The 13,909-nt window shown below is 41.7% G+C and overlaps 1 protein-coding gene across 9 annotated transcripts in view; it reads left to right on the forward strand.

Moving 5' to 3' along the window:
* Positions 1–13,909, forward strand: part of PNPLA4 (patatin like phospholipase domain containing 4) — a 46,731-nt gene that overhangs the window by 15,381 nt on the left and 17,441 nt on the right. For all 9 annotated transcript variants that reach the window (XM_065580723.1, XM_065580720.1, XM_065580721.1 and 6 more), the window contains 2 exons: positions 2,809–2,903; positions 3,087–3,222. In XM_065580723.1, coding sequence (XP_065436795.1) covers positions 2,809–2,903; positions 3,087–3,222 — 231 coding nt within the window. The remainder of the gene's footprint in view (positions 1–2,808; positions 2,904–3,086; positions 3,223–13,909) is intronic.

Genomic DNA, 13,909 nt, shown 5'->3' on the forward strand with positions numbered 1-13,909 from the left:
TCTCTCCCACCCCTGATTTCAGAGATCTCGTGTGGGTTTCTGAATCTGAGGAGAGAGTCTAAAAGTGAGGTGAGCTGTAATTAGTGCTTGGTAAATAATGGACTTTTTCAGTTTGCTGTAAAATTAAAAAAATAAAATAAAAAAAGTTTTGTTTTGCGTTGAACTGAAAAAGTTTTTGGAAAACTTCCTACAAATCAAAACATTTCAAGAACATCAAAACAAAACATTTTGACCCCAAAACTTTTATTTTAACTTTCAGGCATTTTGATTAAAACAAAGGAAAGGAGGACTAGATTCACAACATGAGTAGTGAAGAAGTGGTGGCTCAGCTCCCTTGTAAGCTTTAGTCCAGTGATTAGATCACTCACTTGGGATGTGTGAGGTGCCGAATATGATATTCAAAAGTGCCTAAGCAGGTTAGGCACTTAACTTCCATTAGTTTCTTCATCTTTAGGCATATCAATACTATGTCACTTTTGAAAATGGAACTTAGGCTCCTAAGTCACACTGATGCTTTTAGATATTTTAACAAATATCTCATTACCATAACTTTGAGTAGTCATAAAAGGGAGATGTTCTTTTTGATGGCAAAAGTGAATAATTCTTCTTATGAATAGATCCTTTCATATAAAACAATAGCCTATAATACTGAATTCACATAGTGTGTCCACACTTATTCACTTGAAATGAACAGGTGATTTGGAATTGGTAATGCTCTATAGAGCCCAATTTATGTCAGTAGTTCCTATCTGATATCTGTTTGACCTATGAGAAATAAGTTGATCTCTGACATGTTAAAGTGAAGATTTGTTTCTAGTACAAATATATCACAGTTAGCATTAATTCACACATATGTTGCCAATCTATACAGAGAACCTGAGTAGGGAGACTAAATTTTCCTCTGTCACTTAGGTGGATTGCTTAGGTGGGCCAGATTTAAGACACATTCAAGGTATGGGGAAGTTTTACTGCTTCCAATGGTATATATCTCTTCTGTGGATAGGATGCCTTCTGTTTTCAGGGCTGTCAATCTTTACCTTTTCCGAGCACTGATTTTATAACATGTAACCAAAACAAACAAACAACAAAAATCCCTGTGACCGGATATCTCCAAATGGTTGATCCAAGTCTTTATTTTTAATTTATTTATTTATTGCAACAAATTCAGTATTTCATCATGCAGGAAGCTATTAACCAAAGAACCCTAAACTATTTATAGACCACTCGAATGTACAACTGAACACTTAAAGTGCATTTAGGTAGAACATGTTTCTTGAAAACCAGTTTTGAAAACTGGATTGCAGGTTCTTCAAGACACTAGAATCGGAACAGCTCTTTTCACAAAATGGTATAGGAATTCATACAAATACAGTTTTGCTAATCTCAGGCATTCAAAGTTAGACCCTCTGAAAATCATTTTAAAAGCAAATAAATACTGGGTTCTTTTTATTTGCCTTCTGACAGTTGAGCTTCTGACATTTTAGGGTTCACGTTTCTAAGTTTTGATCTGCAACTATGAGGTTTGGAAACTTCCTTTAAAAAAAAAAATCTTCCCTTTATAACATGACATCAGGACCTGGAACTTTAAGAAAAACACTAGATGTTGCAAGACTTGTCAATAAAATGGTGAGAGATAGCAGTATATTCAATACTTGCAAGTAAATATGAATTTAATATGTTGTCTCAAAAACATATTTACTGTACATAAAGTAATTGTGTTCAGCAGCTTCAGAAAACTGGCCCTTAGTCAGGCCCACCAATGTGGGGGTGGGGAGGGGGCAATTGCCCAGGGGCCCAGGCGATTTAAAAGGGCCCAGGGGCCCGTGGCTGCCTTTTAAATTGCCCGGGCGGGTCACAGGGCTCCTAGGCACACATGGTGTGGTACCAAGCGAGCATGTGGAAGCTCTGGCCGTATCGGAAGAACGCCCATTGACTGTTCTGCCCTGGGACCTGGAATTGCTGTTGGCGGGCCTGCCCTTAGTTACATGTAAGATTGAAATTATTGGGGTGTTTTTACAGGATCAGAATTATGGAAGTCCTGAGGGGTAGGTAGGCTAGGCTGTCAAATCTCTTGTGGATCAGATGCAATATTACCTTTATTCCATTTTAAATTGCTTGTATTTACTGCAGATTGATTCTCAGAATGTCTTTTATGTGTCAGTTTTGCCTACCCACTTCAGTTGTCATCAGTTCTTGTTAATTTTTCCCAGTAACTGCAGAAATTTTGCTTTTTCATCAGTGAGGAAGGAGCCTTTAAATACTTTTTCAGTCTTTCTTTTTATACAGCTGTCTTGAAATACCTCATTTATATTGTTATTGTTTAAGTGAATTTTAAGACGTCACTTTCCATTGAAATTCCCTGATATAAAAGCTAACTTCTGCAATGATACATGTCAGTGGATTCCTCATCTAATGGGTGATATTCATAGAAAATAAATAGCATACCTTTGGGATTTTTTCTTTCACCTGATATATATATCCCAAAAGTATGCTGTTTATTTTCTATGAATATATAAAACTTTCTCTTACATTATTTCCCATATGGTGTACACAAGTGAGATGGTATGGTGTGGAAAAGTAATTCATTTATCTTATCCACATATGCTTTGCCTGTAATGGGACATGAGCAAACATAGACTTCATCAGTTATCTTGTAACTCCTTTTTGGTAAAGTAAGCTCTCATCAATTAATATGCTATGGGTAAAGCATTACACTACAATTATTTATAATTAACATTTTGTGTAATTCAGGTGGACATGGTTTTTAATAATTACAGAACCTTTCATACCAAGCATTTTAATTTTCAGGAATGCGAGGAGTTTACCTATAAGTTTGCAGAGGAAATTAGAAAACTGTACTTTGGTGCAGTGACACCAGGTTATGATTTCATGACAAGACTTAGGTATGTATCTCAATGTACTTTTCTAAGTTCAGTTCTATATAAAACTCAAAATTAGTGAAAATAGTGAGAAAGTATAGAAGGCTATTTGTACAATGGAAAGCTCAGCTTTCTTCTGCTTCTAAAATATTTCTAAGCTGTTCAGTAATTAATGGTGAATAATGTTAATCATTTTCTTTATTATAGGGCAGGTATAGAGTCTTTTCTTCCTTCTAATGCTCATGAGATAGCAGAGAATCGTCTCTATGTATCAATCACCAACACTAAAAATGGAAAAAATTATTTGGTTTCAAATTTTGCCTCCAGGGAGGATCTCATTAAGGTAACAAAGTTGCATATCACTTCTGTAAATGAAACTGCATGCCTGTCTCCCAAGGTCTGTAACATGTTTTTTTTTTTTTTTTAATTGGATTAAATCCTGTTCCTTTTACTCATTTGAGTAATCTCACTGACTTCAGTGGTACTGCCCACATAACCAAGGCAAGCAAAAATATAGTGGCACAGCAGCACCACTATAGTTAAGGTTGTGTCACAACTTCTGTTTAAAGGTCAATGTTTTTAAGTCTTCTAAAATCAACATGCTTAATCAGATTCCTTTCAAATGTGTTGTGCCTCTTGATCGTGCAGTTACCCAGATTTGGGCTAGGAGTTCCAGAGATTCAAAACCTGAAAAAAACTAGCCATTTTTCAAAAAGTTTCTAGGTAGTGTGTTTTTGTACAGAGCAGGAGCTCAAACTATTGATGTGATGCAGCTCAGTTGGTCTCAGTCTGTTGAGTTTTATCCAAAGTTGTGCATAACGCTCACTTAATCTTTGTGAGACCCAAACTGAGAACAGTATTTAAGAAAATGTACATTATTTACAGAGTGCATGCAACAATTCAGAAAAATACCTACAAGATTTACATTCCTGCCATTTACTCTAGTACATAAGAATGGCCATATTGGGTCAGACTAATGGTTCATCTAACACAGTATCCAGTGTCTGTCAGTGGCCAGTGCCAGATGCTTCAGAGGGAATGAACAGAACAGAGCAATTTATCAAGTGATCCATCTCCTGTCATCCATTGCTATCTTCTGGCAGTCAGAGGTTAAGGGACACCCAGAACATGGGGTTGCATCCCTGCACATCTTGGCTAACAGCCATTGAGGGACAGATTCTCCATGAACTCACCTAATTCTTTTTTGAACCCAGTTATAGTTTTGGCCTTCACAACAACCCATGGCAATGACTTGCATAGGTTGACTGTGTATTATGGGAACAAGTTTGTTTTAAACCTGCTGCCTTTTAATTTCATCAGGTGACCCCTAGTTTGTGTTATGTGAAGGCATAAATAATACTGCCCTATTCACTGCCTTCATACCATTCATGATTTTATACACATCAATTATATCACTCCTTAGTCTTCTTTTTTCTAAGCTGAACAGTCACAGTCTTTTTAATCTCTCCTTGTATGGAACTGCTCCATATCCCTAATGATTACTGTTTCCCTTCTCTGTACTTTTTCAAATTTTAATATATCTTTTTTGAGATGGGACAACCAGAATTGCACTCATTATTTAGGTGTGGGCATACCATGGATTTTTATAGTGGCATTATGATATTTTCTGTTTTATTATTTATCACTTTCTAATGGTTCCTAACAAGTTTAGCTTTTTTGACTAGTGCTGCACATTGAGCGGGTGTTTTCAGAGAACTATTCACAATGACCGACAAGATCTTTCTTGAATAGTAACAGCTAATTTAGAGACGATCATTTTGTATGTATAGTTGGGATTATTTTTTCCAATGTGCAGTACTTTTCACTTATCAACACTGTAAGTGCTTTAAAATCTGATTGGTTACTAAGGTTGCTTTGAAATTTGGTGTGTGTCATGGGGATGCAGGATAACGTTATGATCCAAATTTAGGGTCATTTGACTGAGTGGTTCCTGAGTGACAGAAACCCCCTGTCATGGGGTGAATGTACCCCATACTGGCCCAGCAACCACAGTGTTAATACAGGCACTGCTGGCCACTGCTGATTGGAAGCCTCGAAGCAGCTGGGAGGATAAAAGGGCTGGGAAGCAGAGTGGCAGGGCAGTTACCAGAGAAGTGAGCAGGCTGGAGAAAAAAGCTCCTGCCAGCAAACTACTAAAGAGAGTTCCAGAAACAACAGTCCAGGAGGGGATGAACTGATCAACAGGGTGGAGAGCCTGCAAAGAACCAGGGAAAGGTAGGAAAAAGATCAGGGCATTGTCAGAGTCGAAGAACCCTGATTTCCTGATGTCGCTTACCTGACTTGAAGGCCCTGAGCTGGAACCCAGTGGAGTAGGCGGGCGTGGGTTCCCATACCAACCCCCTGGCGGACTTGGAGCCCAAGAAAAGCTTGTCAGACTCCTGGGCACCAGGACTGGACTCTCAGTCCCGTGCTAGGTAAGCTCTAGGGCTGTGCTATACTTGGCCAGAGGGGCGCTGTTGCACTCATGCACCATCCCATACCCCACTTTCCCCAAAATAAAAAAAATTGGTTTCTTTCTGCTGCCTTGTACTGTTAAACTGAGAGATACCAATGATTGGAAGAACCACAGCCCTTGTGGAGATATATGGCTGTGAGATCATTCTTTAATTAATACATTTAAGGATGAGCTACTTAAAAGCCTCCACTAAGATAAAAGGAGTTTTGGACTGAGTGGCTGGAGGTTGACCAGCCTGTTTATTATTCTGCTGTGTTCATAATAAACCTTCCCATAAAATAAAAACATGTTATATTTTAACAGAAACAACTGGTCACAAACAACATGAGTTATTGAATCTTTACTGCACAGAAACATCAGTGGGTGTTCACTAACTGCAATGGCACATTCCCTTGAACTACCCAGCCATGCATGAAGTGGCTTCATAGAAACTTTGTGATTAGCTCATCCTTAAATTTGTTGATTTGAGTCATGGGTGGTAATTCTATTGTGAGTAATCAAAGTATCTGGGGGGGGGGAATAGACATGTGATTGCTTCCTGGAATGGGAGGAGAGGGGTATTAGGGAGCAGAGGAGTGGGTAAATAAGGTGTCAGAGGGTTTGGGGGCTGCAGTGAGTAAAGTTTTACCCACGGTACAGTATGGCACCCATTAAGTTTCTGAGGGACCCCCGGGAGTGATGTGTAAGAACAAGTTCACTTCTTTGCCTGTGCAATCTGGTAGGATTACAGTGCATAAGCACCAATAAAGAAGAAAAAACATTAGAAGGTTTCTGTGAAGCCACTTTATGCATGCCTAGGTAGTTCAAGGGAATGTGCCAATGCCATTGGTGTTAGTGAACATCCACTGATGTTTCTGTGTAGTAAAGATTTAATAACTCATGTTGTTAGCAGCAGGTCTAACCAAAATTTTTGTTACATCAAGTGGAGAGGAACCAGGTACAGAGGACTTTGTGGTAAGAGGACAGGAGAGGGATTGCTGCTGTTGAGGGAGCGGGGAAATGAGGACATGTAGGCAAGCCTTGGATTGTCTGAGAAAAGCTATGTTACTAGTTTCTGAGAACTGGGGGGAAGGGAGGGGAAGTGGCTACTTCTTGATCTCAGCGCAGATTTATGCGGTGTTTCCAGAGACACACAGGATGGAAGTTTCAAACTGACTGAGTAGATACTTGACTCCTGAGGGAAAATGAATTTGAGCGCTGCCAGATTCGCCAACATGTGGATTCTGGTAGATTCCTGGATCACAAGGTTACTGAAGTTTGCAGGAGAGCAAGGAGTAAACCATGACATGGGAATTGCTGACTATGGGCTGATTGGAGTGGAGAGAGGTGGCCTATGTTGGCATCATGTTTTGCCCACTCTGGAGCATCTAACTGATGGCTTAACAGGTTGTCACCTACCTAGAGCAGGGGTGGGCAAACTTTTTGGCCCAAGGGCCATAACTGGGTATAGAAACTGTATGGCAGGCCATGAATGCTTACAAAATTGGGGTTGGGGTGTGGGCTCTGGCTGGGGGTACGGGCTCCGGGGTGGGGCCAGAAATGAGGAGTTCAGGATGCGGGAGGGGGCTCTGGGCTGGAGGAGGGGTGTGTGTGGGGGTGAGGTGAGGGCTCCAGCTGGGGGTGTGAACTCTGGGGTGGGGCTGGGGATGAGGAGTTTGGGGTGCAGTAGGGTGCTCTGGGCTGGGACCGAGGGGTTCGGAGGGCGGGAGGGGGATCAGGGCTGGGGCAAGGGGTTGGGGCAAGAGGGAGTGGCTCAGGGTGAGGCTCAGGTGGTGCTTACCTCAAGTGTCTCTCGGAAGCAGCAACACATCCCCCCTCTGACTCCTACGCGGAGGCGCGGCCAGGCAGCTCTGCTGCACGCTGTTCCGTCTGCAGGCGCCGCCCCTGCAGCTCCCATTGGCCGTGGTTCCTGGCCAATGGGAGCTTCAGGGGCAGCGCTTGGGATGGGGGCAGCGTGCAGAGTAGAGCCAGAGGGGGGACATGCCGCTGCTTCCGGGAGCCGCACGGAGCGGCCCAGAGCTCCAGAGTGGGGCAAGCCCCAGACCCCGCTCCCCAGCGGGAGCTCGAGGGCCGGATTAAAGTGGCTGGCGGGCCGGATCTGGCCCGTGGCCCGTAGTTTGCCCACCCCTGATCTTGAGGTTGTGGTGATTCATTTGGGAGACAATGATCTGCGTCTTATTCCTGATGTGCATTTCATGTGTTATATTAAGAGCGGATTAAGACTGCATCAGAGATTTGTGTCCAGCAGCAGTGATTGATTTCTCTGAGTTGGCTGAGTGTCTGAGTAACTGCTACAGTGACAATATGATTAATATTAATAAGTGTTGGTAGAACATTAAATCAGGAAATTGGAGGGCTTATTGCTGACTGAAAATATTTACTGTATGGCAAAGAAACTGCAAGCTCTGCCACCTCCCTCTTTCTCAGAGATGGGGTACATCTGTCGGGCAGGTTCTCTCTCTCTCTCTCTCTCTCTCTCTCCAAACTCCACTGTCCAGCCATTCTGAGTCATGCAAAGATACATGTAGACATTACAGGTCAACTACAGACATTGCAGCCGGCACATGGCTTGGTGCTTGAACTGTGCCATGAAGTGGCTGTGGAGCAGCACAAGAGCTAGCTGAACCATGCTGCTGGCCCACATACCATTCTGGCCATGAGCAGTTGGTCCTGCTCCCTGTTGGTCCTCTTTATCCCGGAACTTCTGGAGCTGTCCCTCCTCATGGAGTTTGCCCCTCTCCTCCTTCATTTTCTTAAAAGCCTTGGTCCTCCTCCTCCTGATCCCGCTGCTGGCTAATTGTGACACTCCGAATCCTAGGTGAGAGGCTTGGCCCAGCAGGTGAGGAAGTGTCTGCCAATGGAATGAAACAGTAAATTAATTATATTGCCATTGCAGGAAGGAAGAGAATCTCCACATTTTGCTTTCTTTCTGTACACAAGCACAAATTTGCAGTGTTTTGGAATGCTTATATCATTCCTTCATGAATTCTCATATATAGTCACTTTCTTATCTACCATTGGGAGCCTTGTGCGCACACACACACACACTGTAGTAGGTAACATTGATTTTACTTTAATTAAAAGAAAAAAGTTGGATCTAGCTGAGAGATGATGGGTTAAAGTCATGTCTCAGGAATATTTACCAGTACTGGCTTAGACTTTGTTTCATGCAAGGGAAGCTCTCTAATTTCTCAGAAATATGAGAATGGGGGAAAAAAAGTAATTTTCCTGGCAAGTGGCAGGGTCCCATCAGTGCATGCAAAGGACCTAGTGATTGTGAAGGGGTTCACTTGCTGCTTGAGTGCTTTCTTGTAGCCAGGCATGGTACAGCAGCTCTTTCCCCATATGGTACCCCTTGCTGACAGTCGCTCTGTCAGTGTAGTGGTCTCTGTTCCCGCAATTTGGCCTTCCAGTCAGGTCAAGCTTTACTCCACCCCATCTGGGTTAACAGAGAATCCAACCTAACTGTAGTCCAGTGACTTGACAGCCAGTTTTCTATCTGTCTCTGGGCTCTGTGTTCTTTATGCCCATTACCTCAAGGGCTTTCACCACAACTTCTTCAATGGTGGTAGGGGAGCCCTCCCTCTTCTCTAGGTTCCAGCTCACAGCCAAGGTCTACTCCCTCAGACTCCTTGCTGCTTCCCTGCACTCTTCTATCCCCTAGAGTGATTGCAGACTCTCTTCCTGCAGCCCTTTTCTGGTACAAATTTCCTGGCTTTATAATCACCATCCAGCCCCTCCCTAGCCGGGTTTCATCATTAATTAAGCCTGGCTGTCTCTCAGAAGGTACTGCCAGGTATGTTAGTTAGCCTCGGGCCGACAGTAACCCCTTGAGTGCCTGTGTGAGGTACACCCCCATCACAGTGACTTAACAGCCCATTGGTGAGTGCAGTGGTTTAGTAAGCTACCAGGGGGGTCTCAGAAAGTTCTCTCTACCCAGAAATCTAAAACATTGTCTTGAATTCCTGCTCCATAAAACATTTTCATTAGGGCTGTCAATTAATTGCAGTTAACTCATGCCATTGACTCAAAAAAAAATTAATTGCGATAAAAAAATTAATTATGGTTAATCGCACTGTTAACCAATAGAATACCAATTGAAATTTATTAAATATTTTTGAATGTTTTTTCGTTTTCATATACATATTACAACACAATACAAAGTATACAATGCTCACTTTATATTATTTTTATTACAAATATTTGCACAGTAAAAATGATAAAAGAAATAGTATTTTTCAGTTGTCCTCATACAAGTACTGTAGTGCAATCTCTTTATTGAGAAAGTGTAACTTACAAATGTAGATTTTTTTGTTACATAACTGCACTCAGTGAAAACTTTAGAGCCTACAAGTCTACTCAGTCCTACTTCTTGTTCAGCCAATCTCTAAGACAAACAAGTTTGTTTACATTTATGGGAGATACTGCTGCCTTCTTTTTGTTTACAATATCACCTGAAAGTGAGAACAGGCATTCGCATGGTACTTTTATAGCCGGCGTTGCAAGGTATTTATGTGCCAGATATGCTAAATATTCATATGCCCCTTCATGTGTCGGACACCAAGCACATGTTCGTTTTAAGAACACTTTCACAGCAAATTTGACAAAATGAAAAGCAAGGTACCAATGTGAGATTTCTAAAAATAGCTACAGCACTCGACCCAAGTTTTAATAATCATAAGTGTCGACCAAAATCTGGGAGGGACGAGGTGTGGAGGATGCTTTTAGAAGTCTTAAAAGAGGATCACTCAGATGCAGAAACTACAGTACCCGAACCACCCAAAAAGAAAACCAACCTTCTGCTGGTGGCATCTGACTCAGATGATGAAAATGAACATGCGTTGGTCCGCACTGCTTTGGATCGTTATCGAGCAGAACACGCCATCAGCATGGACGCATGTCCTCTGGAATGGTGATTAAAGCATGAAGGGACATATGACTGTTTAGCATATCTGGCACATAAATATCTTGCAACGCCGGCTACAAAAGTACCGTGCGAATGCCTGTTCTCACTTTCAGGTGATATTGTAAAGAAGAAGCAGGCAACATTATCTCCTGTAAATGTAAACAAACTTTTTGTCTGAGCTATTGGCTGAAGTAGGACTGAGTGAACTTGTAGGCTCTAAAGTTTTACATTGTTTTATTTTTGAATGCAGTTATTTTTTTGTACATAATTCTACATTTGTAAGTTCAACTTTCATGATAAAGAGATTGCACTATTGTATTAGGTGAATTGAAAAATACTATTTCTATTGGGATTGTTTGTAAAAAACAAAAAAAATTTGTTTTTTACAGTGCAAATATTTGTAATAAAAATAAATGTAAATTGAGCAGCATATACTTTGTATTCTGTGTTGTAATTGAAATCAATATATTTGGAAATGGAGAAAACATCCAAAATATTTAAATAAATGGTATTTTATTATTGTTTAACAGCGTGATTAATTGGAATTTTTTTTAAATCACGTGATTAATTGCAATTAATTTTTTTAATCATTTGACAGCCCTAATTTTCGTACATCACCTTCCAGGAGTGGAACAAAATAAGGACCACAATTAACAAATTTTTGGATTAGAATGCAGACTATTATTAGTGGCAGAGTGGATTCGTACCAACTCCCCCTCCCCAGCCTGGAAACAGAAAATCCAGGGTGAGGCACAGCAAAAGATTGCTGCTGCATGAAGAATCAAGGCCTTCCAAGGAGAAAATAGAATGAAAAAGTGTATAAAGTAGATATTGTTGTTGCTATATGGGACAATAATTTGCTACCCAAAGCATACATCTATAGCATTGGCATTGCCGATACAACAAAAAGCTGTAATTGCAAAAATATGCAGCACTCATGCCTGTTAGTCTTTAAGGGTTTTGGAAGCTTTAATTGAAAGCAAAGTTTGAAAAAAAAAATTCTCCTCTTGTCATCCCTTTTTGAAAGCCAATAGCAGATGGGTGGGAGTGCGTGCTATGCAAATCTCTTACGTAACGCTTTCAACCTAGGGTGTAAACACCCTAGCATGTAACATTCTCCTCCATAGCAATAATGTTACTGGTCCTAACCTGGAAATCCTGCCCTAACAAACCAAAGATTTAACCACATAGCAATAATAATAAAAAAAACAGGGTTGACTCTTACTGGGCTGCGTATTGGTTCCCTGGCCCTGCTCTGCTTTCTCTCCAGGCTGGTCCCTGGGTTCATCCCTAAATAGATCCTCAGAAAATTGGCCCAAAACATTTAGTTAACCCATCCTGGTGGGTAGGCTGAGTTAGTGCTTGAAACTTCACAGCATGCTCCTGGAACTGAGAGTACCCTGTGGTCCTAGCTGCCGCTGCATCCACCTCTCCGTCCTCCAGTGAGACCCTCTGGAGGCAGGAGTATGTTGTGTGAGATGGAGGGCTTTGATGTGGCGGGCTGTGGTAAGCATCCTGTCAAACTATTCATAGTAGGGAGATCTTTTGGGCTTGTCACCAGACCTGCTGTTTGAGTCCTTGGCCTTGCAGTACAGGATCGTCAGATGTTTGATCCATTCCCTGCACTGCACTGCAATCAGATGGATGCCCTGCTCCACCAGCCTTTGAGATTTTCTTATAAAAATGTATATTCCAAGAGCTCCTGTGAAAGTTGTGCTCCTGGATATACTCACAACAGATGTTAACTGGCAGTATGCTAGGGCAATAGACATTTTCAAGTGGTGGGGCAGGGCTGAGCTGGAAGTTGAGCAGTCCATGTGGAAAAAGAAGGGTTGAACACCGAACAAGGATATATAAACAACTGGTAGTGTCCAGTCTGTAGAGGAAACACCGGTAAGGGAAGGAAGTGAAGAGGCTGAAGGGTCAGAAGATATAGGGACAGTGAATTGTAGGAATGATGGTGGAGGACTGTGTAAACTGGTCAACTGATAATTGGTACATTCAGACCACAAAGTATACAGATAGAGGGTGGATCACAGGTCAACACGTATCCTTACCCAGGACCCGAGGTGAGCAGGCTAGCTCAGTTTCAGCATGCTCCGGGGCACACGTATAAGGGCGTTGAATTTGGATGATAGTGGGTAGGGACAAAAGCTCACAGCTTGATATTTGAGTCAGCTTATTGGAGGGTATGACGGGAACAGCAGTGAATGTATACTAGGGAGTAGAGACTTCAGCGAGATGCGTACCCAGCTTGCAGTGGGTGTCCTGGGTATAGTGGGAAGGAGGCTTGTTTGGAAGGGGAAATGTGAATAGATCAGGGGCGAGACTGGGGGAAGGGGTGTTGAAGGATGGGGGGGGGAGGATAGGCTCAGTATGCAAACTGTGGGGCGTGATATGTACAGTTGCCTAAATGGCTACTAACTACTACCAACAACATATCTTTTCCTGTTTAGAAAACTAGGAAATTCAGTAGCAAAAACTAATACACATACCTTTGCGTTGCTAGCATCGCAGTAGGTGAAAGCTACATGTTTGTCATCTCCTTCTTCAACCCATTTACTTTCATCTACATGATTTTTTCTTGCACTATTAAAGCATACACACAAAAAGTTATCTACACCATCTTCCTTTTGGTTCCCTGGAGCTGGCAGTAGCCAATGGGAAATAATTGCATACACTCCAGGTGCAATAAATGTGTTAGTTTTACCTGCACTAAATGGTGGAGGCAGTAGTTGTGTCTGCTTGGTAAAGGTGTGTTTCTGGGACATGAGGACATCTGGATTAATTTGAGATATCTGTGATTTTGATATGAAATCTATGTTTTGCACCTTCTGATGTGAGCAAAGGAAAGATCTGCATGTGTACCTTCAGGATCCAGTATGCATCATTTCAGTGTAGAATTGTCTATGTTATATAATTAGCAGGACAAGGATCTTACTACAAAGGATATTGTCAGTGGTGAGCTGGGATACAAGAGCAGTCTAAGCATTTATTATCTGCATGCACTCTGGGTGAAGTGTGTAGTCTGTCCAATGTAGCTGTACTGAACTCTAGAGGCATTAGTGAGGTGTGTTTACGAGATCTGTGGATTACTTTGAGGGATGTGACAGAGTAGTGATTGTGAATGAGAAGATCTATGTTTTGCACCCTCTTATGTCTGAGAAAAAAGAAGAGGTGCATGTGTACCTTCAGGATGCAGTAAATCTCATTTCCATACAGAATTAGGTAGATTATGTCAATAGCAGGGCATAAAGCTTGTATTACAAAAAATATTGTCAGCAGTGAGAGGAATATGAGAGGATTGTAATAGTGAAAATGTAAGTTGAAATGGCATCCTGTGAGTAAGTATAAAGTAATTGTAAAAGGCGTTGTAAATTGCACACATGTGGATTCTTTCTAGGGTGTTGGCTAAGTATGCGAGTGTACCCCAGAATCTGGAACCTCCTATATATAATAGTGCCAAGGACCAGTATGAGGATGTGTTATGTGCATATTGAGGTAATATGCTCAAAGAGGATGGAGGGAAAGTGGTGTGGGCAACCTTTTATTTTTCTTTTTTGTCCTTTAATAGTGATAGATGAAATCCTGTGGATGAGTGAAGGGCTTAAAAGGAGGTGAAGAACTCCTGTGGAGTTGGCAGAGTAA

The sequence above is a fragment of the Chrysemys picta genome, chromosome 1 (genome assembly GCF_011386835.1).
Source record: "Chrysemys picta bellii isolate R12L10 chromosome 1, ASM1138683v2, whole genome shotgun sequence".
NCBI classification, from domain to species: domain Eukaryota; kingdom Metazoa; phylum Chordata; order Testudines; family Emydidae; genus Chrysemys; species Chrysemys picta.